At 44.1% G+C, this 26,429-nt stretch overlaps 2 protein-coding genes across 4 annotated transcripts in view; both read right to left on the bottom strand.

The window, feature by feature from the left end:
• The window catches only part of LOC135982606 (protocadherin Fat 4-like), a 105,286-nt gene extending 86,065 nt beyond the window's left edge, over window positions 1-19,221 (bottom strand). Inside the window, exons 1-3 of the mRNA XM_065589995.1 lie at window positions 18,995-19,221; window positions 17,787-18,228; window positions 3,669-3,822 (exon numbers count right to left, since the gene is read on the bottom strand). Coding sequence (XP_065446067.1) covers window positions 3,669-3,822; window positions 17,787-18,228; window positions 18,995-19,221 — 823 coding nt within the window. The remainder of the gene's footprint in view (window positions 1-3,668; window positions 3,823-17,786; window positions 18,229-18,994) is intronic.
• Window positions 19,222-20,106: 885 nt separating this feature from the next.
• SANBR (SANT and BTB domain regulator of CSR) overlaps window positions 20,107-26,429 on the bottom strand; it is a 43,301-nt gene continuing 36,978 nt past the window's right edge. For 2 of the 3 annotated variants that reach the window (XM_005305645.5, XM_042857231.2), the window contains exons 18-22: window positions 26,389-26,417; window positions 26,227-26,300; window positions 24,391-24,479; window positions 23,807-23,898; window positions 20,107-22,193 (exon numbers count right to left, since the gene is read on the bottom strand). In XM_005305645.5, coding sequence (XP_005305702.2) covers window positions 22,157-22,193; window positions 23,807-23,898; window positions 24,391-24,479; window positions 26,227-26,300; window positions 26,389-26,417 — 321 coding nt within the window. In that variant the 3' untranslated portion in view covers window positions 20,107-22,156. Of the gene's footprint in view, window positions 22,194-23,806; window positions 23,899-24,390; window positions 24,765-26,226; window positions 26,301-26,388; window positions 26,418-26,429 lie in introns of all 3 variants that reach the window. The other variant, XR_006176092.2, reaches the window with a different exon arrangement.

Raw genomic sequence — 26,429 nt, 5'->3', positions numbered from 1 at the left:
TCCTGCAGTATTCCTTCCTAGGCAGTAATTTCCCATTTTGTATTTGTGCAGTTGATTATTGCTTCCTAAGTGTAGTACTTTGCTTTTGTCCTTATTTAATTTTATCCTATTTATTTCAGACCATTTCTCGAGTTTGTCAAGATCATTTTGATTTCTAATTCTGTCCTCCAAAGCGTTTGCAACCCTCCCAGCTTGGTATCATCCTCAAACTTGAAATGTACTCTCTGTGCCATTATCAAAATCATTTATGAAGACATTGAATAGAACTGGATTCAGGACAGATCCTTGAGGGACCCCACTCAATATGCCCTTCGAGCTTGACTGAACCATTGATAACTACTCTCAGTATGATTTTCCAACCAGTTGTGTACTCACATTAAAGTAGGTTAATCTCTAGACTATATTTCCCCAGTTTATTTATGAGGTCGTATGAGATAGTGGTCCAGCACCAGCTGTAAATACAAGACAACTATCTAAAAATATTGAAAGGAATTTGTAAAAAGTCACTGTCAATTCCAAAGAATTAAGTAGTGGTTCTAGGCAAGGGCAGTAGGAAAATCAGTAGTTTGTTTGGATAGTCTTAAGAAGTCACTGACTGTTTTTCATATCTCACTGAATGTATTTTTTAAACTCTGCAAGATCATATAACTGACATGAATTTAGTAAAGGAAACTTTCAGGAAAATGTATGCACAGTGCTCAGTTTCAATAACAGCAGCAGCACTAGATTCACAACCCTTTGTAGAAGCTATGGTACTTACGTTGTGCATCAAGACAGAAGAACGAAACCCAACCAAGAAGGACAAAACAGAGTGATCTGGAAACTTCCATGAGCTTCTTGGATGAGAAGGTCCTAGCACAGGGAAGAATGAATGACCATTTCTCCTGTGTGTCCTTGGTACAGAAGCATTTGTTTTGGTGTGTCAGAACTCCATTAATAATATCAGTTGGGATTCTCTGGTGAGAATAGACAGAAATACTTATGAAAAGATGACTCAGAGGCAATAAGTGAAATTTATAACCTGTTTACCAGTCTCTAGAACTGAGATCAAAGTCCCTCTGGGCAGTACAATTCAAATCAACCAGGAAATGCCTTGCTGCTATATAGTAGTCTATGTAATACAGTCACCGTTTCATTATTTTTTCATTTCACTTTATTTAATGTAGATATCAAGCCGCAAATATTTAGGCTGATTCAGTACCTCCAAGATGCCTCACTCATATAGAGGTGAGCTAGTCATCCCCTTGTAAGAGGAAAAGCATCAGGTTCAGTGTTGCTCTATGGAGGATGAGCAATATTGTCCTCAGACTCATAGAGTGTAAGGCCAGCAGGAACCACCAGATCATTTCTGACCACTTGTATATACAGGCCACCAGCATCACCCGACCCCTGCGCACCAAGCCCAACAACCAGATTTAGATCAAAGTAGTAGAGCCCTCAAGAGACCAAACTGCTGTGTGCCACAGGCAGAGAACAGGAGGGCCTGAGGTGCACCAATGCCCAAGGCCCCTGCAAAGGCAGGGAATTGATTAAGTGAGGTATTAGGTATACCTTTGTAATCTGATAACAATGCTGGGACATCTCTTTCCAGCTGCACAGAAAAAGGCAGGGAATTCTCACTAGGGAACCACTAGTTACTATAAGGCATGGACAGACAATGAGTTTGAAACATAGCTGAAATCTCAGTGTGTTCCAGCAGCCATATTTTGAGAACAGTTTCTTCTTTCTCTGTATCTGGCAATGGAAGCACATTTAGTTCAACAAAATTATATTCCTTTGACCAGATTCTCTCCTCCAAAGGCAAATGAGACACATTGCAGGGTTCAAGTAGACTTTCCAAAGACTATATTTTAAAGTGGCTCATTTGTTTGTGTAGCTTGTTTATTCCAATAGTTTTGGGAGGTTTGATAATATGCTCACTATATCCTTAATACACCTCTACCCTGATATAATGCAACCCGATATAACACGAATTCGGATATAAAACGGTAAAGCAGTGCTCTGGGGGGGCGGGGCTGCGCACTCCGGCAGATCAAAGCAAGTTTATAACGCGGTTTCACCTATAACGCGGTAAGATTTTTTGGCTCCCGAGGACAGCATTATATGGGGGTAGAGGTGTACAAGAGAGAGACTTCTAATGGCAAATCAATGATATCACAACCAAATAATCAGGTTTTTCCTTGTTTGGTTTCGGTGTTGTTTTGTTACCATGAGTACAAGCATCATTAGTGTAATTTCTATTAATTTTTAACATGCACAATATTGTGCTTGATGGATATAAAAAGGAATTTTTCCTACCCATGCATAATTGAAATGACATGAGCTATTTATAAACCATCAACCTTATAAAAACAGTTCAAAGATCATTGTAATACCTTCTGAGCAAAGGCCATGTTACATTTCAGAATTGTTTCCATGTCAGAGCCTATTTTTTATAGAAATATATTAATGCAATAAGTTAACAGAAAGACACACACTGATTTCACTGTGCTTTAGAGCAGTCCCAAAAGCATCAATGTCAGTTTATACCTCAGGAAATCATTTTGCGGAAAGCAATCCTAATTCTGTAATAAAAGAAATAATCTGTGGGAATTTACAGATTTATGAAAGGGAAAAAGATGTGTGATCCCTATCTATATGAGATGGAAATAGGAGACAGACTTGTTGAAAGTCTCTGGGTAAGAATAAAAGAGGTAAAAAACAAGGGTTATGTCATGGTAAAGCTCTACTATAGACCACCTAACCAGGAAGAAGAGGTGGATGAGGCTTTTTACTACACAACTAACAAAATCATCCAAAGCACAGGACTTAGTGGTGATGGGGGACTTCAACTATCCAGACATCTGTTGGGAAAATTATACAGCAGGGCACAGATCCAACAAGTTCTTGGAATACATTGGAGACAATTTTTTATTTCAGAAGGTGGAGAAAGCAACTACTGGAGAGGCTGTTCTAGATTTGGTTTTGACAAATAGGGAGGAACTGGTTGAGAATTTGAAAGTGGATGGCAGCTTGTGTGAAGGTTATCATGAAGGTAAAAGGAAAGCAGCAGAATAAAGACAATGGATTTCAAGAAGGCAGATTTTAGCAAATTCAGGGAGTTGGTACGTAATGTCCCATGAGAAGCAAGTCTAAGGGAAAAAACAGTTCGAGAGAATTGACAGTTTTTCAAAGAGACATTAAGGACACAAGAGCAAATTATCCCACTGTGTAAGAGAGACAGGAAATATGGCAAGAGACCATCCTGGCTTAACCAGGAGATCTTCAATGATCTGAAACTCAAAAAAGAGTCCTACAAAAAGTGGAAACTAGGTCAAATTATGAAGGATGACTATAAACACACAACACGAGCATGCAGGGACAAAATTGGGAAGATCAAGGCACAAAATGAAATTAAACTAGCTAGAGACATACAGAGTTAACAAGAAAATATTCTACAAATATATAAGATGCAAAAGGAAGACCAAGGACAGGGTATGTCCATTACTCAATGAGGGGAGAAAGACAATAACAAAAAATGTGGAAATAGCAGAAGTGCTAAATGACATTTTTTTTCAGTTTTTACCAAAAAGCTTAGTAGCAATTGGACGTCTAACATAGTGAACACCAGTGAAAATGAGGTAAGATCATAGGGAAAGAACAAGTTACAAATTATTTAGACAAGTTACATGTCATCAAGTCAGCAGGGCTTGATGAAAAGTATCCTAGAATACTCAAGGAGCTGATTGAGGAGATATCTGAGCCATTAGCAATTATCTTCGAAAACTCATGGAAGATGGGAGAAATTCCAGAGGACTGGAAGAGGGCCAATATAGAGCCAATCTATAAAAAAGGGAATAAATACAACCTGTGGAATTATAGACCAGTTAGTTTAACTTCAGTACCCAGAAAGATAATGGAGTAAATAATCAAGCAATCAATTTGCAAACACCTAGTATTTAATAAGATGACAAGTAACATTCAACATGGATTTGTCAAGAACAAATCGTGTCAAACCAACCTAACAGCATTCTTTGACAGGGTAACAAGCCTTGGGTATGTGGGAAGTGATAGATGACTTTAGTAAGGCTTTTGATACTGTCTCGCATGACCTTCTCATAAACAAACTAGGGAAATACAACCTAGATGGAGTTACTATAAGGTAGGTGCAAAACTGGTTGGAAAATCATTCCCAGAGAATAGTTATCAGTGGTTCATGGTCAAGCTGGCAGGGCATAACGAGTGGGGTCCCACAGGGATCAGTTCTGGCTCCGGTTCTGTTCAATATCTTCATCAATGATTTAGATAATGGCATAGAGAGTACAATTATAAAATTTGCAGACTATACCAAGTTGAGAGGGTTTGCAAGTGCTTTGGAGGATAGGATTAAAATTCAAAATGATCTGGACAAACTGGAGAAATGATCTGAAGTAAATAGGATGAAATTCAATAAGGAGAAATGCAAAGTACTACACTTAGGAAGGAACAATCAGTTGTACACATACAAAATGGGAAATGACTACCTAGGAAGAAGTACTGCAGAAAGGGATCTGGGAGTTATAGTGGATCACAAGCTACATATGAATCAATAACGTACACTGTTGCAAAAAAGTGAACATCATTCTGGGACGTATTAGCAGAAGTGTTGTAAGCAAAACATGTGAAATGATTTTTCCACTCTACTCCAGGCTGATTAGGCCTCAGATGGAATATTATGTCCAGTTCTGGGCACCATATTTCAGGAAAGAAGTGGACAAATTGGAGAAAGTCCAGAGAAGAGCGACAAAAATGATTAAAGGTCTAGAAAACATGACCTGTAAGGAAAGATTGAAAAAAATGGGTTTGTTTAGTCTGGAAAAGAGATGACTGAGGGGAGACATGATAACAGTTTTCAAGTACATAAAAAGTTGTTACAAGGAGGAAGATGAAAAATCGTTCGCCCTCACCTCTGAAGATAGGACCAAAAGTGTGCTTAAATTGCAGCAAGAGAGGTTTAGGTTGGACATTAGAAAAAACTTCCTAACTGTCAGGGTGGTTAAGCACTGGAATAAATTGTCTAGGAAGGTATTAGAATCTCTGTCAGTGGAGATTTTTATGAACAGGTTAGACAAACACCTGTCAGGAATGGTCTAGTTATTACATAGTCCTGACTTGAATGCAAGGGTGTGAACTAGATGACCTATTAGGGTTGCCAACTTTCTAATTGCAGAAAACTGAACACCCTTGTCTCACCCCTTCCTGAGGCCCCGTCCCTTCACTGCCCCTTCTCCTAGGCCCCACCCCTGTTCACTCCATCCCCACTCCCTCAGTCACTCGCTCATTTTCACCAGGCTGCGGCAGGGGGTTGGGATATGGGAGGGGGTGAGGGCTCTGGCTGAGGGTGTGGGCTCCGGGGACCATGGATGAGGGGTTTGGGGCTGGGGCAGCGGGTTGGGGTGCGGGAGGGGGTGCGGGCTTCAGGAGGGAATTTGTGTGCAAGAGGGGATTCCAAGCTGGGGTAGGGGAAGGATAGTCTCTTGCCATATTTCCTGTCTCTCCTACGCAGTGGGATAATTTGCTCTTGTGTCCTTAATGTCTCTTTGAAAAACTGTCAATTCTCTCGAACTGTTTTTTCCCTTAGACTTACTTCTCATGGGACATAACCTACCAACACCCTTTTCAACTGGGTGTTCCGGTCAAAAACAGGACACCTGGCAACCCTATGGCCTATTGAAGTCCCTTCTAATCCTACACTTCTATATTTCACTATGGGTATGCTCCAACTGCCTGAAACTGGATTGCAAGTAGTGTCCATTGGCCTGTATCTGCGCCCCTGCTGTTCTTGCACTCCACACTGAGGATATCAGGCATGGAGCGAACCGACTGCCTCTCCAATTTCTTCTCTACCACAAATCCAGTCATGATCCAAAGCAAAAGAGAAGGAGGGTGGATATGGACCACACATCTTGAAGAATTCTGATTATAAGGTAAGTAAGTAACTTCCCTTTCTTCTTTGAGTATTGATCTCTATGTTTATTCCCCAGTGGGTGACTGACAAGCAGCATTCAGGAGGGTGGGGGGTGGCGGTGCAGGGATGCAGGTGGTGTAGTTGCTTGCAGGACCACTGTCCCAAAGGATACATCTTCAGTGGGATCCTGGATCAAGGAATATTGTCTCATAAATGTGTGAATGGAGCTTCCATTGCTGCCCTGCAAATATCAAATGGGTACCTCTTGAAGTGATGGGGGCAGACAGTTATATGGGCCTGTGGTGCCCAGGCTCCAGGAATATTCAGGACCCGGGGGCCCAGCTCCACCAATGTTTGGAGCCTGCCTACTGAGCCCTGAGCGTCTCCCCGGGAGCAGCCCCCGGCCCTTGCCTGCCAACCCGGTGTGCCTCCCCCGGGTCCTGGAGCATCCCTGCCTCAAGCGGGTGGCTGCCCTGGAGCTACACGCTGCACTCCCTTGCTGCTGCCGGCGGCCACTGCTGCCTACAACACAAGAGTGGCGCCGGCAGCTGGCTGAGGCAGCTGCTGCACCTGAGGAGAGGAGGAGGTGCACCCATGATTGGCAGCCCTCCCCTCCCCCCGGCACCCACCGGGCGGCGATGCCTAGGGGGCTTCTGGGAGACAGAGTCTGGACCTCACCTAAGCAGCTGCTAGGGCTTGGGTGAGTGTCTGATCATGTGGTCCTCTCCCCCCTCCCCTGCCACCACTCCTGCCCCACGCTGGGCAGGGGGAATCCCCATCCCCCATGAGGCTATGGTGAGGGGCAGCAGTCTGCAGCAGATGAGGAGGCCATGTGTGATGGCCTGGGCCCATAGGAGAACTTGCAATGACGGTGTTGGGTGAATGTGCTGCCGGGGGGGGTTGGGGGGTTCCTCCCCTGGAGCTCACTGCTGCCGACGGGAATAGGGCTTGGGGGGTCTGTGGAGTCCTCCTCTCTAGCCCCAGCCCCGGGGCAACCTGCTTTCACCCCAAATTCCTCATCCCCAGCCCCATCCCACCCCAGAGCCCGCACCCACAACCAGAGCCCTCACTCTCCCTGCACGCCAACCCTCCGCCCCACCCTGAGCCCCCTCCTGCACCATGAACCCCTCATCCGCAGCCCCACCCTGCAGACCTCAAACCCACACCCCAACCCTCTGCCCTAGTCCTGAGCCCCTCCCACACCCCAAACCCCTCATCCCCAGCCCCACCCCAGAGCCTGCATCCCCAGCCAGGGCTCTCATCCCCCCACGCTCCCCCACATTGTGCAATATAGGGAAACTGTTAAACACTTACTGTTTCCAGTCCATTTTTACATTATTTTTAAAAATATATATTAGCTTACAAGGCAGGTGTGGGTGGGTGTGGGAGGGGAGGGGGCAGGACTTGGACCCATTCTGGGCACCATCAAAAATTATAGAAACCTGCCACCCCTGGGTACTGAGGCTGCCTGAACTCTCAGAGTGAGCCCTTACCCTGTGCAGCAGAGGAGGCTGTGGTAAGGGGGAGGGATAGCTCAGTGGTTTGAGCATTGGCCTGCTAAACCCAGGGTTATGAGTTCAATTCTTGAGGGGGGCCACTTAGGAATCTGGGGCAAAAATCAGTACTTGGTCCTGCTAGTGAAGGCAGGAGGCTGGACTCAATGACCTTTCAGGGTCCCTTCCTGTTCTAGGAGATAGGATATCTCCATATATATATATATATGGAGATATCCTAACAGAATAGGATACAGCTAGAGATACTCTGAGGCCTGGTCTACACTACGGGTTTAGATCGACTTTAGCAGCGTTAAATCGAATTAAGCCTGGACACGTTCACATGACGAAGCCCTTTCTTTCGACTTAAAGGGCCCTTTAAACCGGTTTCTTTACACCATCTTCAACGAGGGGATTAGCGATAAAATCGGCCTTTGCGGGTTGGAATTGGGGTAGTGTGGACGGAATTCGACATTATTGGCCTCCGGGAGCTATCCCACAGTGCTTCATTGTGACTGCTCTGGACAGCACTCTCAACTCAGATGCACTGACCAGGTAGACAGGAAAAGACCCGCGAACATTTGAATTTCATTTCCTGTTTGCTCAGCGTGGAGAGCAGAGGTGACCACGCAGAGCTCATCAGCACAGGTAACCGTGATGGAGTTCCAGGATCGCAAAAGAGCTCCAGCATGGACCGAACGGGAGGTATGGGATCTGCTCACCATATGGGGAGATGAATCAGTGCTAGCTGAACTCCGTAGCAGTAAAAGAAATGGCAAAGTATTAGAAAAAGTCTCCGAGGCCATAACAGGGACACACAGCAGTGCCGCGTGAAAATTAAGGAGCTACGGCAAGCCTACCACAAAGCCAGAGAAGCAAATGGAAGGTCCGGGGCAGAGCCGCAAACTTGCCGCTTCTACGCGGCGCTGCATGCCATTCTAGGGGGTGCAGCCACCACTACCCCAACCATGTGCTATGACTCCGTCAATGGAGAAACACACAGGGAAGAGGGTTCGGGGAACGAGGAAGATGAGGATGGAGGTAATGTAGGTAGCTCACAGCAGCAAGGAAGCGGAGAAACCGGTTTCCCCAACAGCCAGGATATGTTTGTCACCCTGGACCTGAAACCAATAACCCCCGAACTTACCCAAGACCCTGAGGGCACACAGGAGACCTCTGGTGAGTGTACCTTTGTAAATATTACACATGGTTTAAAAGCAAGCGTGTTTAATGATTAATGATTAATTTGCCCTGGCAATCGCGGCCAGTACAGCTACTGGAAAAGTCTGTTAACCCGTATGGGGATGGAGCGGAAATCCTCCAGGGACATCTCCAGAAAGCTCTCCTTCATGTATTCCCAAAGCCTTTGCAAAAGGTTTCTGGGGAGGGCTGCCTTATCCCGTCCGCCATGGTAGGACACTTTAGCACGCCAGGCCAGTAGCACGTAGTCTGGAATCATTGCATAACAAAGCATGGCAGCGTATGGTCCCGGTGTTTGCTGGCATGCAGACAACATCCATTCCTTATCTCTCTTTGTTATCCTCAGGAGAGTGATATCATTCCCGGTCACCTGGTTGAAATGGGGTGATTTTATTAAGGGGACATTCAGAGGTGCCCGTTCCTGCTCTTCTGAACAGAAATGTTCCCCGCTGTTAACCACGCGGTGGGGGGAGGGGTGAAGTGATCATCCCAGAGAATCGGGTGTATGTGTGGGGGGGTGGTTTACTTGGGTTTGTGCTGCATGTTAACCCGGAAACCGCAGCCCCTCCTTTTACATTGAAAACCCATTTTAAATGGCCAACCCAATTCATCCTTGATATGGGAAATGCGCTGCTGTTTGAAACCATTCCCACATGTTAAGAAGGTTAAAAAAGCTAAAAGACTGTGGATTACCATGGCTGGCTGCAAGCTGAAATCTGTTGCCTGGCACTGCGTGAGTGATCTCTAATACCAAACTGGCAGGCAGAGGAAAAATGCGACCTTGTAACGAAAGAGTGTACCCATTGTTCTCTAAAATGTGTCTTTTTTAACCACCTCTCCCTTCTCCTCCAGCAGCTGCAAATGTTTCTCCTTCGCAGAGGCTAGTGAACATTAGAAAGAGAAAACGGAGGACGCGGGACGATATGTTCACGGAGCTCCAGATGTCCTCCCACGCTGATAGAGCACAGCAGAATACGTGGAGGCAGTCAATGTCAGACATGAGAAAAGCACAATATGAACGAGAGGAGAGGTGGCGGGCTGAATGGCGGGATGAAAAGAGCAAGTGGCGGGCTGAAGATGATAGGTGGCGTCAGCTTGCTGACAGAAGGCAAGAGTCAATGCTCCGTCTGCTGGAGCATCAAACTGATATGCTCCAGCATATGGTTGAGCTGCAGGAAAGGCAGCAGGAGCAGAGACCGCCGCTACAACCCCTGTGTAACCAACAGCCCTCCTCCCCAAGTTCCATAGCCTCCTCACCCAGACGCCCAAGAACACGGTGGGGGGGCCTCCGGCCACCCAGTCACTCCACCCTAGATGATTGCCCAAGCATCAGAAGGCTGGCCCTCAATAAGAGTTAAAGTTTTAAAATGCAGTGTGTCCTTTTCCATCCCTCCTCCCCTACCCATCCCAGGCTACCTTAGCAATTATCCCCCTACTTGTGTGAGGAATTAATAAAGAATGCATGAATGTGAAATAACAATGACTTTATTGCCTCTGCAAGCGGTGCTTGAAGTGGGGAGGGGAGGGTGGGGTGGTTGGTTTACAGGGAAGTAGAGTGAACCGGGTGGGGGGGGGCGGAGGGTTCATCAAGGAGAAACAAACAGAAGTTTCACACCGTAGCCTGGCCCGTCACAAAACTGGTTTTCAAAGCTTCTCTGATGCACACCACGCCCTGCTGTGCTCCTCTAACCGCCCTGGTGTCTGGCTGCGCGTAATCAGCGGCCAGGCGAGTTGCCTCAACCTCCCACCCCGCCATAAATGTCTCCCCCTTACTCTCACAGATATTGTGGAGCGCACAGCAAGCAGCAATAACAATGGGGATATTCTTTTCGCTGAGGTCTGAGCGAGTCAGTAAGCTGCGCCAGCGTGCTTTTAAACGTCCAAATGCACATTCCACCACCATTCGGCACATGCTCAGCCTATAGTTGAACAGGTCCTGACTCCTGTCCAGGCTGCCTGTGTACGGCTTCATTAGCCATGGCATTAAGGGGTAGGCTGGGTCCCCAAGGATCACGATAGGCATTTCAACATCCCCAACGGTTACTTTCTGGTCCGGGAAGAAAGTCCCTTCCTCCAGCTTTCGAAACAGACCAGAGTTCCTGAAGACGCGAGCATCATGTACCTTTCCCGGCCATCCCACGTTGATGTTGGTGAAACGTCCCTTGTGATCCACCAGGGCTTGCAGCAGCATTGAAAAGTACCCCTTGCGGTTTATGTACTCGGTGGCTTGGTGCTTCGGTGACAAGATAGGGATATGGGTTCCGTCTATGGCCCCACCACAGTTTGGGAATCCCATTTCAGCAAAACCATCCACTATTGCCTGCACGTTGCCCAGAGTCACTACCCTTGATATCACCAGGTCTTTCATTGCCCTGGCAACTTGGATCACAGCAGCCCCCACAGTAGATTTGCCCACTCCAAATTGATTCCCGACTGACCGGTAGCTGTCTGGCGTTGCAAGCTTCCACAGGGATATCGCCACTCGCTTCTCAACTGTGAGGGCTGCTCTCATCCTGGTATTCTGGCGCTTCAGGGCAGGGGAAAGCAAGTCACAAAGTTCCATGAAAGTGCCCTTACGCGTGCGAAAGTTTCGCAGCCACTGGGAATCGTCCCACACCTGCAGCACGATGTGGTCCCACCAGTCTGTGCTTGTTTCCCGGGCCCAGAATCAGCGTTCCACAGCATGTACCTGCCCCAGTAACACCATGATTTGCACATTGCTGGGGCCCGTGCCTTGTGAGAGGTCTATGTCCATGTCAATTTCCTCATCACTCTCTTCGCCGCGCTGCAATCGCCTCCTCAGCTGGTCCGGGTTTCGCCTTGGCATGTCCTGGCTCTGCATATACTCCAGGACAATGTGCGTGGTGTTCATAGTGCTCATAATTGCCGCGGTGATCTGAGCAGGCTCCATGATCCCAGTGCTAGCTATGGCACCTGGTCTGAAAAAAGGTGCGAAACTAGTATCTGACGGACCAGGGGAAGGAGGGAGGGAGGGAGGGCGGGCCGAGTGACGACATGACGTACAGGTACAGGGAATTAAAATCAAGAAAGGTGGCTGTGCATCAGGAAGAAACACAAACAACTGTCACACAGAATGGTCCCCCCAAAGATTAAACTGAAAACCCTGGGTTTAGCAGGCCGTTGATTTGACGGAGGGAGGGGGAAGCAAATGAATACAGAACAAATCTATTTTTTACATCTTAAGACGACGGTGCAGCATGACTAATAGCCCTCGGCATCTTCTGGGTGCTTGGCAGCAAATACTGGGCACTTGGCAGTTAGTGTACTACGATGGCCTTCAGGCCTATTGCACGATCTGCTGCTCAGGGAAGACTCTGCTAATGTGCGATTATCCAACTTGTAATAGGACGGTTACCAGTCGTAATACACCATCTACTGCCAAAAGGCAAAAGGCAAGGGGCTGGTGCAATGCAGCCCTACGGCTACCAGCCCCACAGCTGCCAGCACCCAGATCGCCGATGAAGGCTACCAGTCATGCTGCACCGTCTACCGCCAAAAGGCAGTTAGCTGCTGCTGCTGTGTAGCAATGCAGTCCCACGTCTGCTGGCACCCAGATGACATATGGTGACGGTGAGCTGAGCGGGCTCCATGTTTGCCGTGGTATGTTGTCTGCACAGGTAACCCAGGTAAAAAGGCGCAAATCTATTGTCTGCCGTTGCTCTGACGGAGGGGGAGGGGCCTGATGACATGTACCCAGAACCTCCCGCGACACTGTTTTGCATCATCCGGGCATTGGGATCTCAACCCAGAATTCCAATGGGCGGCGGAGACTGCGGGAACTGTGGGATAGCTACCCATAGTGCAATGCTCCGGAAGTCGACGCTAGCCTCTGTACTGTGGACGCGGTCCGCCGACTAGAGCACTTAGAGCATTTTATGTGGGGACACACACAATCGGCTGTATACAACCGATTTCTATAAAACCGGCTTCTATTAATTTGACCTAATTTCGTAGTGTAGACATACCCTGAGAAGATAGAGCCTGTCCTTGTATTTGTTCTGCTATGGCAACAAATAATGTAGGTGATTTCCTGATCTATTTTGTTCCCTGCAGATAGAATGCCAATGCTCATTGCACATTGAGGGAATGAAGTCTGCACTAAAGGCATGGGTTTTCAGGAAAATCACCAGTAAGTGAATTGACTGGTTTATATAAAATTCCAAAGCTAGTAATAAATTTCAGGTGTAGTCATAGCCTTATCCTTACGGAATACTGTGTATGGTGGATCGGCCATTAAGGCCTCCAGTTCATATACTCTTTTGGCTGAGGTGATGGCAACTAGGGAGATTAGTGAGTACTGAGTACCCAGGGAGCAAAAAGTCTTTCAACGAGTGATTTTGGTTGAAAAAAAATTAGCCTCATTGAACAGTAAATCCTCAATCACATTTTGAACCTCCATCCTGAAGAGTATAAAGAGGTTCTGGCCACTAGTTTGGCCTCATCAATAAGGGCTTGAAATTAAGTCCTGTCTTCCTGATGCAACTTGTCCTAAAAGTCCAGGAACTTAGAATAGTATTTGTTGAAAAAAGCCTGATAATTTAACATCCTAAACTGCAGGTGGATAGATGTAAAGACCTTTCTCTACATAAGGTCAAGACGCTTGGCCTCCTTTCTGCAGGGGGTGGCCCTTGAGTGTTGGTGCCTGGAACACCAAGTAGTTCAGGCCAGGGCTGGTGAACAACAACTCTGCTCCCCTAGCTGGGACAAAGTATCCCTTCTCTGGCCTATCAAGGATAGGGACACAGGTAGTGGGTTTGTGCCACACAGCCCTTACCAGTTCTAGTATGGCTTCATTTACCAGGAAAGCAACCTGACTGGAGCCCATAGGCTACAGGATATTCAGGAGCTTATGCTCATGGTTCTGGATCTTTTCTAAGGAGATTTGACACTCTTCCACTACTCACTGTGAAAGCTCCTGGAACTGTCTATGATTGTCCAGGGGAGACAGAGAGGCTGAAGCTACCACCCCATTGGATGACAAGGATGATATTGGAACTGGTGGTACCTGGGTATCTGGCTCATCTTCCTCTTCTTCTAGTGACTTAGGGGGTTCAGACTAGCCCATTGGATAAGATTCCCTTTTGGAATGGATGGATTCTGGGTAACGCACATAAGAGTCCCAAGGGCCCCAATAAGGCAGTATGAGGGGTTGAAGAGGATTGTGGTGGTTCCTAAGACACTAGGTACCAACTGTTCTGAGAAGGAAGTTCATGCCTGTGTGGCCAAGGCCTGTTTCACAAAATTCTCAGCCCCCTGTCTGGGCTGAATACCCTGGCTGGAGAGGAAGCTGGCTTCACAAGCACAACCGACTCTCCAGAAAATTAAAAGGTTGGATTTGGATCCACAGGCACTACCGATGGATCTGTGATGGTATGGCCCTAGTTATGGAAAATAGATGGAAATAGCTGCTAGTGTGTGGGCCCAGGGATAAACTTCTCCAAGAGTCCTGGATTCCCACAGGCATTTGTCTCTCCCTGGGAGTACTGGTCCCAATAACAAAGGAGATTGTGGGTCTGGAAAGAGGAAGATTTTCTCAGGAGTGGTATAAGTCACTGGTACCTTTGGAGACTGAGATTTATCATTCCATACTACTGGAGTAGGTGTAGACAATGCCTTCTTATGAGTCCATGATGGTACTGCTGGTGAATGAGACTAACCTCACCATCTTCGGTGGTACCAGCAGTTCCTGATCTTTCGAGTCTCAGTATTTCATTTTAGGTAGCATGGCTGTTGGTGTCAAAGCCAGTGCAGAGGCTGGTACTGCAGTTTTGCTCCTATGAGTCTGCTGAACATACCTATGCAACTTAGAAGGATCTAAGACCTTATGACTTGGGTGTGAGGGCTCCCCTGACCTGGATGGAGTCAGGGAGGGATCTCTCCTCTTTGAAGGTCTAGAAGGGGAATCTATTTTTGTGTGTGAGAAGCATGTGTTCCATACGCCTGAGACGGGAGAATTCCTGCAAGTAGGGCCTGCTGGTCCACAGCTGTGCCCCTGGACTCCTCATGCTCTGCATTGGCATAAGGGACAGAGCAGACCAACATGTCTCTCCAATCACTTCTTACTGCTGCGTGGCCTGAGTTGGAATCCTCAAGTGACCACAGCTTCTCCTTTCACTTCTTCCTCTAACTATTCAAAGGTTTTTTTTATATTGTTCTTAGTTTTGTTAGTGTTTTTATAGTTCTAGTTTAGCTAGTGTTAGTGTCTCCTGGTGCGGGACTTGGATTATGCCTAAGATTCTAGACTTCAAAAACTGTATTTCCTACCCCCGCTCCTTTTTGCTCAGAGATGACCACCGGTGCTTCCTCTACTATCTCCGCCAAGTACAGTATCTGCTGCTCCTTCCCCAACCAAACGCAGCAGATGCAAGAGGTTCAACTTTGGAAACACCTTATGGAGCAGACAATAAGATCCCAGCCAGACCCATGCAGGAGAGGGGGGAACGCTCCCAGCCCATACATTGGCCAGAGTTGACAAAGAGCATATCCCCTAGTTCTATGTCTGACTCCAGAAGGGAGAAGGGTAGACAGAAGGACCCTTTGGCTGGGACCCCACATAAGAGTAAGGGGTATTACTCACAGTGGAATACACATAGGGAGCAGCACTTGAAGAATGTCCTCTTAGGAAGGCATGATCTCAGTTTTCATCTGAAATTTAACCTCATTTTAACTAAAAGACTGAGGAAAATGTAAGGTTGAAACAGAAACTTTAAATTGCTCCATCTGATTGAGAGATTAGATTTTCTAAATTATTGTTATTTGCTCTGCCATTGCAGAGAATCTGGAACCCTAACAATAATTTGACCTATCTATTCTGAAATTTCTGTTGTACTTTTCTGCAGATCAGGCTCTGAACCAGTTTCCAAATATCATTTGCCCAACTTTGAAAGCTAGAAGTTCAAACACTAACCAATTTTATTAACCAGGCTAAAACCATAGCTCTCTCTTTGAGGTGGGGATTGTCTTTTTGTTAAGTGTCTGATCAGACCTCCCTAGGCTAGGCATTGCCAAAATAAAAATATACTTTTTATGTCACGTTTTGGAAAGAGCAATTTATTTACATGGTGCCATCTGGTGGAAGGAACTGAAGATACACATTGACACTGATGTGAATACAGCAGGAAAATGAGGACAGACACATGCATGGAATTACGTGGCAGGCTGTAACTTTTATTAAACTTTTTAACACAAGGGAGGGGCACTACCCATCTATCCCCCATACACTCCTATAACCGAATAGTGAATTGGTTCCAGTGCAGGAGTTACAGGGCTCCTTACCATATACCCCGTAACTAGTGCCAGGTTTACAGGGCTCCTTACCATAGAACTAGGGCCATACCAGATTCACGGCCATGAAAAATGTGTCAAGGACCGTAAAATCTGTTTCCCGCCTCCCTGCATGAAATCTGGTATTTTGCTTTTACCTATACTATATAGATTTCATAGGGGGTGGGGAACAGACCATTTCTCAAACTGGGGGTCCTGACCCAAAAGGGAGTGGCAGGGGGTCGCCAGGTTATTTTGGTGGGGGGAGGGTCATGGTATTGCCACCCTTACTTCTGCACTGCCTTCAGAGCTGGGAAGCTAGAGGGTAGCGGCTGTTGACTGGGCACCCATCTCTGAAGGCAGCGCCCCACCAGCAGCAGCGCAAAAGTAAGGGTGGCAATACCATACCATGCCACCCTTACTTCTGTGCTGCTGCTTTCAGAGCTGGGTGGCCGGAGAGTGGCGGCTGCTGACCGAGGGTCCAGCTCTGAAGGCAGCAGAACAGAAGTAAGGGTGGCAATAACATACCATGCCATCCTTACCTCTGCGCTGCTGCTGCTAGAGATAAAAGACCTGGGATTTTGGTGAAGGGCCTTAGGCTCATGTGATAGGGTGATACCTTGTGGCTTTTGTGGGCCAAGGTCTGACCTTGTGGCCCTTGTTGGTTGGGGTCCCCACCCTGCCCATCACCAAAATCACAGGTCTTTTTTCTCTTAACTACTCTGGAAATCGGCCACAGGGGGCACCAGTGACTAGCTTGGTCATTGCCCCAACACCCAACCACACTGCCTATATCACAGTTATTGTCCAATCCATTCCCTCACATCCTGTAGTGGACAGAAGTCCTGTAATAAGTCCTCAATTTCCTGCACCTGCCATGGTGCAAAACCACCTGCAGCCACTGATGTGGCTGCCCCCAATCCTGAAAGAATGAATACCAATTTTTTTTAGTGTCAAGACAGCAGTAGCTCAAGGTTTTTCCCAATTCTGTGCTACACTGGTACTTTGTCAGGCAGCTGCCACCACACTGTCTGAAGAGCAGTCCCAGCTGCAGGCTCCAGATTTTTAGCAAGACTTATTGCCTTTACATTGCCCCATCTGCACATTTCTTCAACACCGCATAAGCCCCCTTTCCCCTCTGGTCTGTTTTCGAGTGCCTTAAATGCAGGGCCACTGCTCCTGCAGATAGTTGCACATCTTTTACATTTAACACACGGTGGGACCTGTCCGCAGCTGCCATAGGCATCAGCTTACTCACTCTAAAAGTGCCAAAGAAGGCAACAACAAATACTGCCTTAAATAAAATGGCCTCTTTCCCACAGTTGCAGACCCAGGTCAGAGCTGTAATAATCCTGTCAGGGCTTCCAGTGTTATGGGTAACCTGTTGTTCCTCTGGTACCCCTCTCTCCCGGCCTACCATTCAAAGAGTTTCCACTATAAAAATGCCCACATGGGTCTGGGAAACCCACCAACCTATTCCATAAGACAGGCATGCTAGCTGGAGAGAGATAATGGAGGGAGACAAGCCACGGTGGGTCAAAGATACCACATATCGTACAACCTGATGTGGGTATTCACCCACGAAAGCTTATGCTCCAATATGTCTGTTAGTCTATAAGTTGCCATAGGACTGTCGCTTTCTGCTAGAGCAGTGGGTCTCAAACTTTTTGCATTGGTGATCCCTTTCACACAGCAAGCCTCTGAGTTTGACACCCCCCCTTAGAAATTAAAAATACATTTTTATAACTATATTAAATGCTAAATTTAAGCCCTATTGCTTAAAATGAATTTCTTTTCTCACTGCTTTTAAATTAAGACTAAAACACATTTTATCAAATTGTTATAAGCAGAGAAATAATTTTCATGTAGATTTTTTTTAATACTTGACAGCAATTAATCAACAGAATCAGCCAAAAATCAGTGAGATGGATGATGCGCCCTTTCTGGTTTTGCGATTTGGTCTTTGTTGTGAGAGTGGATTCTCCAGCCTTCTCGCATTTGTAGGTAGCAGGAAACTGCAGGAGGTCTCTCAAGGCCATTTCGCTCACCAGTAGGTATTCACTTGCAATTGAGCACCAGAACTGGTTTGGAGGCAGCTGTGTGAATTTTGCTTTCACTTCATCATTGATCACGTCTATAAACTGTTCCTGTGCGTGAATATCTTCAGTAGGTAACTGCTCAGCCATCACACTGAAAGAGTTCTTCACCAGGGAATGAAGTGCTTTTGGTAGCACTGGAAAGTAGCACAAGAACTCTTCATGAAGTGCTTTCAGATGTTCACTAATAGCTAACTTGAGAGCACTATTGTTGATTTCCTCCTCCTCGCTGAATGAGGAAAGTGTAGGAAACGTGCCTTATCTGTCTGCGTCCAACTTCTTGCACCACAGATCAAATTTCATCTGGAAGGCTCTGATTTTATTAGTCAAGTCTATTAATGTTGAACATTTTCCATGAAGGGACAGATTGAGGTCATTAAGGCTACCAAAGATATCAACTAGGTATGCCCAACAGAGAAGCCATTTCTTGTCACTGAACTCTTTGTTCAGCTCAATTCTCTTTTTGCAGAAAAAACTCCGCTATCTCTTCACAAAGTATAAAAATGCATTTTAATGTGCATCCCTAGAAAGCCATTGGACTGGAGCTTGGAAAAGAGGAGACTAAGGGGGGATATGATAGAGATATATAAAATCATGAGTGATGTGGAGAAAGTGAATAAGGAAAAGTTATTTACTTGTTCCCATAATATAAGAACTAGGGGACACCAAATGAAATTAATGGGCAGCAGGTTTAAAACAAAAGGAAGTTCTTCACACAGCGCACAGTCAACTTGTGGAACTCCTTGCCTGGGGAGGTTGTGAAGGCTAGGACTATAACAAGGTTTAAAAGAGAACTGGATAAATTTATGGAGGTTAAGTCCATTAATGGCTATTAGCCAGGATGGGTAAGAAATGGTGTCCCTAGTCTCTGTTTGTCAGAGGGTAGAGATGGACGGCAGGATAGAGATCACTTGATCATTACCTGTTAGGTTCACTCCCTCTGGGGCACCTGGCATTGGCCACTGTCGGTAGACAGGATACTGGGCTGGACGGACCTTTGGTCTGACCCAGTGCGGCCATTCTTATGAGTGTGGAAAAACAGATCTTCGTCTGCACCAACCATTTCGTTGCAAAGCTCTTGAAAGAGAGGACTATTCAGACCATATGCTTTAAGGTAGTTCATTGCTTGTATAACATCCAGCACAGCATTAAGGGACGTTAGCAATGTCTTTGCAGCTAGGACTTGATGGATTCCACAATGAGCAGGACCATCCTTACCCATTCGCAAACTACGCAGCTGCATAGGGCACCAAATTGCCCCAAATTTCCTGGTGCCCTATGCAGCTGCGTGCTACTCCAGCGGCCAGCCCAATCCCCCGGCTGCCCCTGCCCCGCACCCACTCCACCCCTTCCTCATAGCCCCCACACCTGCTCTGCCTCTTCCCACCCCTGCTCTGCCCAAGCTCCGCGCCCAATCCACCCCTTCACAGGAAGAGTCAACACGGTTTTAGTAAAGGGAAATCATGCATCACCAGTCTATTAGAATTCTTTGAGGGGATCAACAAGCATGTGGACCAAGGGGATCCAGTGAATATAGTGTACTTAGATTTTCAGAAAGCCTTTGACAAGGTTCCTCAACAAAGGCTCTTATGCAAAGCAAGCTTCCATGAGATAAGAGGGAAGTTGCTCTCATGGATTGGTAACTGGTTAAAAGATAGGAAACAAAGGGTAGGTATAAATGGTCAGTTTTCAGAATGGAGAGAGGTAAATAGTGTTGTCCCCCCCGCGGTCTGTTCTGGGACCAGTCTTATTCAACATTCATAAATGATCTGGAAAAAGGGGTAAAACAGTAAGGTGGCAAAATTTGCAGATGATACAAAAGAATCTCTCAAAACTGGGTGACTGGGCAACCAAATGGCAGATGAAATTTAATGTTGATAAATGCAAAGTAATGCATATTGGATAGCATAATCCCAACTATATGTTAAGTCTGTAACATAATGCTTCAAGAAAAGTTAGACAGCTACTTTAAAGAACAATGGGAGATCAAGAATCTATACATTTTTGAGGAAGGGACAATGACATGCAAGAATCATTATCTGAAACAAAAATAATATTTCCCACTACATAATGTATTTGGCTTTGTAAGTCAACTAAAAATAAAATGTTTTTAAATCAGTAACATTTATTTCAGTTAAACTGAGACATGACTTCAAAGTTAATACAGGATAAAAGTGAATGGAATTTTCAAAGAAACTACTACTAATACTTAATAAAATATGAATTGCACTTCCACTACATATATTACAGGCATATGTTTATAAAAAAGAAAAAAAGCACATTTTGAATAGAATATTATGAAGGATACTGGCATGTAAAAATGACATTTTGACATAAACCAAATCATTAGACTTTCCCCTCCTGGAGAGAATTTTTTTCCCTTTTTCAAGTCAGCAGTTTTAAAAAAATCTTTTACACACACACTCACACTCCTCCTTATTCAATTTGCAACTTGCTTAGCAAAGTTTACATGTGCAGCTTTAGACAGACTTCTATACAAGCTAGAAAACTAATATTTTTGCACATAGTGAATTGTAAACCATTTTTTAAGAAAATGAGTTTTTAAAATAATATTTAGTATAAACACAACTTTTAAAATACAAAACTGATTTTTTTTTTGCAAACAAACAATAGGTTTTGATAAAGCCATGTCTCTTATGAATGTAAGATAAAGCACTGCTGCACCTACCAATCATACCCCAAGCCAAAGGTCACTGAAGTCCACAGAAGTCCTTTCATTGGTTTCAATGACGTTTGGATTGATGTTAACTTGGAGGAACACATGTAAACAGAGCTAACACTTATTTTTAATGAACCTGCACCCTCTCTCAATCACCACCATGCCTAATTTCCAATTTCAATTATTAGAAAAATTCTAGAAACAAGGCAAATACAGGCCTGCAAATAGAGAATACATTTTAAGGAAGGATTTTTTTCCCCCAGAGATCTTGAGCTTATTTCCAAACACACATTTTATTGAATGATTATGGTCTGGAATAAGTTTTCCCTGAGTGCTCTTTTTGCCTGCTTAGAAAAATTAGAATGTGGTTTTCAAAATACTGCTTTATTGCAATTTCCTTTGAATAAACACGATTTTTTCCCAGGCAAGTTGTCCCATTGTGGTACTACTGGACTGTGCACTAAAACAAACATGGACCCTACTGCTCCAGTAGAACCATATCAGAACATTGGATTGCCAAACAGGATTATTCAGACAGGTCTAGGAACATACTTCCCGGCCAGATCTACATAGGCAAGATGCCTCAAAGTGATTGCCTTTCATTTCAAAAGGTACAGAATTTACACCACCTCTGCTAGCAAAGATACAGTGGCACTGGTATTACTAAAGGAAGAAACTGCTTTACTATGCCTCTAAAGCTCAGACAACAAAAGGGAACAAAGAACTGTATGATGCAGAAGAAGAGTCAGGACCAAAATGAGAATGAACATGTTTTTCCATGCAGTAAAGTTGAGAAAATGAATGCCTCATGCAAGATGCAAAGTTATCATACTTTCAGTAGGTTCATTTCACGTGATCTTTAGGGGTCTAATCCCCCTTGATGCTTGCCTTAGCATGAATGGAAGTTGTGTGGACATGTGGAGGAAAGCCTAGGGGCCTGATTCTGATTGCACTTATATCCTTGTCAATCAGAAGTAATTCCATGGACTTCAATAAAGTTACATCAGTCAAACCAGTGTAAGCAAGATAAAGATCACCCCCAGATGTACAGTTCAAATCACAATACTAGATGATGCATTTAAACATTGCTGATTGCACTCATAATTCAGTAGTTTCTTCATTTTAAAATGTCTAGCAGTTAAAAGTGATGGTCTAGAGTAGTTTATAAGCACCACTCTTCAATAAGCAAGGATTTTCAAATATTTTAAATTTGCAGGTTTATAAAATGTTTTCTATGTAGCTTAACACAATAGCCAAAAAAAGCAATCTAAGAAACTGTATTTACAATTAAAATAAGTATTAGAGCTTTCTGGATTTTGCATTCATTCATCATAGCAGAATAATTTACATGGCTTACAGGAATAAATAATAAATAAGTCACTTAAAAGCTTTTGGAGAATGCATTCTCCGTATTGAAGTACAGTACAGTTCCAGGAAGCAGCAATGAATTCTGGCTATGGTTTCTTCCTGAGGTTCCTTAGGTTGGACGGCCTTGACCAAAGCGAGATTTAGACCTGGATTTAAAATAAATAGTACATACACATGTGGAGGCACTTTTATCATGATACGGGATTAATTGTTGCTAATTATAATAGTTTGATAGTTCACTGTTTGTATGAAATAGTTTGTCTATGCTGTATTCTGATAGTTTAGAGATCAAAAGAACATCCTAGCATTTAAATGAATTGTAAATACGGAACAGAGGGTCCTGTGGCACCTTTGAGACTAACAGAAGTACTGGGAGCATAAGCTTTCGTGGGTAAGAACCTCACTTCTTCAGAACATCTGAAGAAGTGAGGTTCTTACCCACGAAAGCTTATGCTCCCAGTACTTCTGTTAGTCTCAAAGGTGCCACAGGACCCTCTGTTGCTTTTTACAGATTCAGACTAACACGGCTACCCCTCTGATACCTGTAAATACGGGATATCTTGGTATTCATCTCTCTTTGAAATGTACTGTGAATGGTGGAGGAACAAGCAAATGGCCTTATGTTAATTTGTATAGGTAAGTACCAGTGATGGACCTCCTTTAAAGTCATCCTAATTACAAACATTGAATCTATCTCCCCTTGTAAGTATTCTCACACTTCTTATCAAACTGTCTGTACTGGGCTAGCTTGATTATCACTTCAAAAGTTTTTTTTCTCTTAATTAATTGGCCTCTCAGAGTTGGTAAGACAACTCCCACCTGTTTATGCTCTCTGTATGTGTGTATATATATCTCCTCAATATATGTTCCATTCTATATGCATCCGAAGAAGTGGGCTGTAGTCCACGAAAGCTTATGCTCTAATAAATTTGTTAGTCTCTAAGGTGCCACAAGTACTCCTGTTCTTCTTTATCCTAATTACTGTTTGTTCCCCAAGGAAATCCCAACTTGTCAAAGAGGACATGAAATTGCATAAAAGATCCTTGGGTCCAGATTCTGTCATCTCAGATCTGCTTAGACTTCATGGGGGAAGTTTGAGTCGCAAGACGGAGGTTCCAGTTATGGTGGTACGCCCTGAATGTGATATTTGGACATTGGATAACCTATGAACTATTTCTGAAAGAACTCTTTGCAACTACAAAGCTCACCATCGCTGCTATGAATCAGAATCTTAAGAATTAAACTCATGTCTGTATGTATATTGATCTTTTAACCATTCTCTCTCTCTCTCTCTCGTTTTTTAATAAATTTTAGTTTAGTTAAGAAGAATTGGCTGTAGCATATAATTTGGATAAGATCTGGAATAATCAATAACCTGGGAGCTAATGTGTCCAATCCTTTGGGATCGGTAGAACCTTTTCTTTTATATGATGAAATAAGATTTTCAGAAATCAACATATTTGACTTGGGTACCTGGATGGAGGCCTGAGGCTGGATCACTCTAAGGGAACTGTGTTGTTTGGACTTCTAGGTAACCAGTAAGGTAATAAAGAAGCTTTTTATGCTCTCTTATTAGTAAATCTAAGTATTGGAATATTCACCAGCTTTTTGGGGATTGTCTGCCCCATTCTTTGCAGTTCACCCTAATGGAGTGACCACAGCTGACTCCTCACTAGGACCCTGGTCACAGAAGGCTTTTTAAAAAAAAAAACCCGAAGTACACATCCTGGCTTTTTCTGCTACTTAAATAACAACTTACCTTGTGTTTTTCTCTGTGCTATTTTGTCGAGCACTGACTTGCGCTGAGGCCTTTATCTGAGCTTCAAGTCTAGAGTAAATGCCACCTGCATGCTGCAGTACAGGGAGATTAAATCATTTAGCTATTCCAGTTTAATCAGTGACTTTCTAAAAGTTATTAGTTTTCAGATAACTGATTTATATTTGCAGAAGCAATTCTTCCAAAAGGAGTTGGCAAAGATCAGATTGCATCCTTTCAGAGCCCCATTGTGAAGGCGCATGAGCCTGCAATCATGCACAGTAGCCATGATCTGGCTCTGATTAAGAAAGAACCATGAAGACTTTGCTGTGCTCCCGGTGCCTGATACCGGGTCCCTCCAAACCCATCCTACTTCCTGGGTCAACAGTTTTTGAAACTTTTTCTGACCAAGTGTTTTAGGGAAAAAAACCACTTTAAACTATTAAAACCTGATCAAAGTCATTTTAAAGCTTAAGTCTTCCAGACACCTAAAAAAACTGAATCTCATTTTCTGGTACTGAAAATGCATGAATTCAAGAGATCTGCCTAAAATATCACATGAATGTTACCATAACGTAAAGTCTTACTTCTTTGCCTTCCTTTGACTTGACCCGGTCCAGGTCTCCCAATCTCATTTTTATTAGGTGCCCTGTAATCTCACACATCCTTCGCTGATCTGCAAGTAATAAAAGAAATATCAATATTCTAAATATTCCTCACTACCAAGACGAAGAGCCATAAACATGAGGAACGAGATTATGCATATATTACTAATAATCCACTATACAGAGAAATGAGTGGCTTTATTCTTGGCTCATGTGAAAAGCACGAGCAGCTCTGATCCAAAGTAAGGTCCTGATCCTGCAGTGTAATGCAGCTTCAATTGGGCTCCGTGCAGGGATCCATCTGCATCCATTGCACTGCCAGATCTAAGAGAATGGTTTTGAGGCAGCATAGATTTCTAAAAGAAATGGAAAAGCAAAGGAAACTAGGTAGTTTACTGAGACCACAGCTTTCAACTCCATACAGCAGTGAGGGAAAGCAAAACAGAATAGTATGATCTTACTTCTTTATAAACTGAGAGATAGGGAGAGAGGCATTCACAAAGCATACATGTGGAGGCAATATCCATGTGATAAACAACTTATCACATACCTGTGCAATTTATATGCCCAGGCAATTACCACACACTTATGACCTCATCACCTGCCCCCTAGTCAGTCAATCACTCACTCTCACATTCCAAACAGCTGCCATTTAATACAAGCTTAAACCACAGTCAAGGAACTTTTCCTTCTCCTGTCTGTAACTGTGGAACTTCCTCCCACGTTTACTCCTGCCAGGAGACCCAGACTATCCATTTGCATTAGTCAATCTCTCAGCATGTGAGGTGATGAATATTTTCTCTTTATTTTCTCTCTGTAACAAAGGTATTTTTCTCCTGTGGGAAAGAAGAGACTAGTGCTAATCTGATCATGAGGCATCATTGCCTGGAGTGTCATCCTTGCAGCACGAACATTTTGTGAGTTCAAGAAGATTTTGAAGTTATTGTGTAGCATAACAAAGCTTGGTTGCAACTGAATTCTAGCACTTATCACAATTTTTGAACAGAAAAATATATGCTATACATAAATATTAATCAGAGTACATGCTGAGATCCATGTTTAGAGATATCTGCAATGTTTTCTCATATTTCATGGAATCAAGTATAGAATATCTGGGTCAACAGAAAATTCAATAGATATGAGTCGCTAAAGGACAGAACCTCAGCTTGTGTAAGTCAGCATAGGGCCATTCTATTAAGTGGAGCTGCACAAATTTACACCAGGTGGGGATCAGTCCCCAGGGGCGAGAGGAGAATATGACCATCAATGCAACTATTGTCTTCAGTGGAATTACTCATGTTTTACACTGTCATGACTGATATCAGAATCATGCCTTCCTTCTGCCATAAGCTTTTTGTTCCAAAGGATAATCTCTTTGCTCTTGCAAAGTTACATGGACAGATGAGACCCAAAATTCATGCATAGTTGCTAATATGACTGAATAAAATATCAGTAGGCTTGTATTAGGCATGGCAGAAGATTAAGTTACAGACTTGAAATGGTGGTGTGATTTACCATCATTTCCAGGTTTTTTGTAACTGTCAATAAGCATTTAAAAATTTAACCTAACCAAGTTTCATAATATACAGTTTTTTAGAGTCATAAAGGGCCCAGTTCTCCTTTCACTAATCAACTTAGTCAGAAGTAACTCCAAACAAGTCAATGTAGTTATACCAGTATAAAACTAGTTTGAAATCACATTCAGCCTTGACATAGCTAAGCAGAGTACTTTACTGAAATAGTTATGTAGTTGCATAACAGATTTCTATTTTTTTCACTAATATTAGCATTATGAAAGCTAAACCAATGAAATCTTACCGTCTTCTCTTTGAGCATCTTGGTTGAATCTCAGTGATCTAGAAGCATCCCACTTATTCTGCTGCATACTCACACTGGTAAAAAGAGACAAACAAAAGTGTTGTCGTCAGTAATATTTTACTAAGCAAGATGTTTCAACCAGGACTTGGGAGAAATACTTACATGAATGGAGATGCATCTCGAGAATTTGACTGTCAAAAAAA

The sequence above is a fragment of the Chrysemys picta genome, chromosome 3 (genome assembly GCF_011386835.1).
Source record: "Chrysemys picta bellii isolate R12L10 chromosome 3, ASM1138683v2, whole genome shotgun sequence".
Lineage (NCBI taxonomy): Eukaryota > Metazoa > Chordata > Testudines > Emydidae > Chrysemys > Chrysemys picta.
The sequence above is the reverse complement of the archived record's forward strand: the minus strand, read 5'-3'. Positions and strand labels throughout refer to the sequence as shown.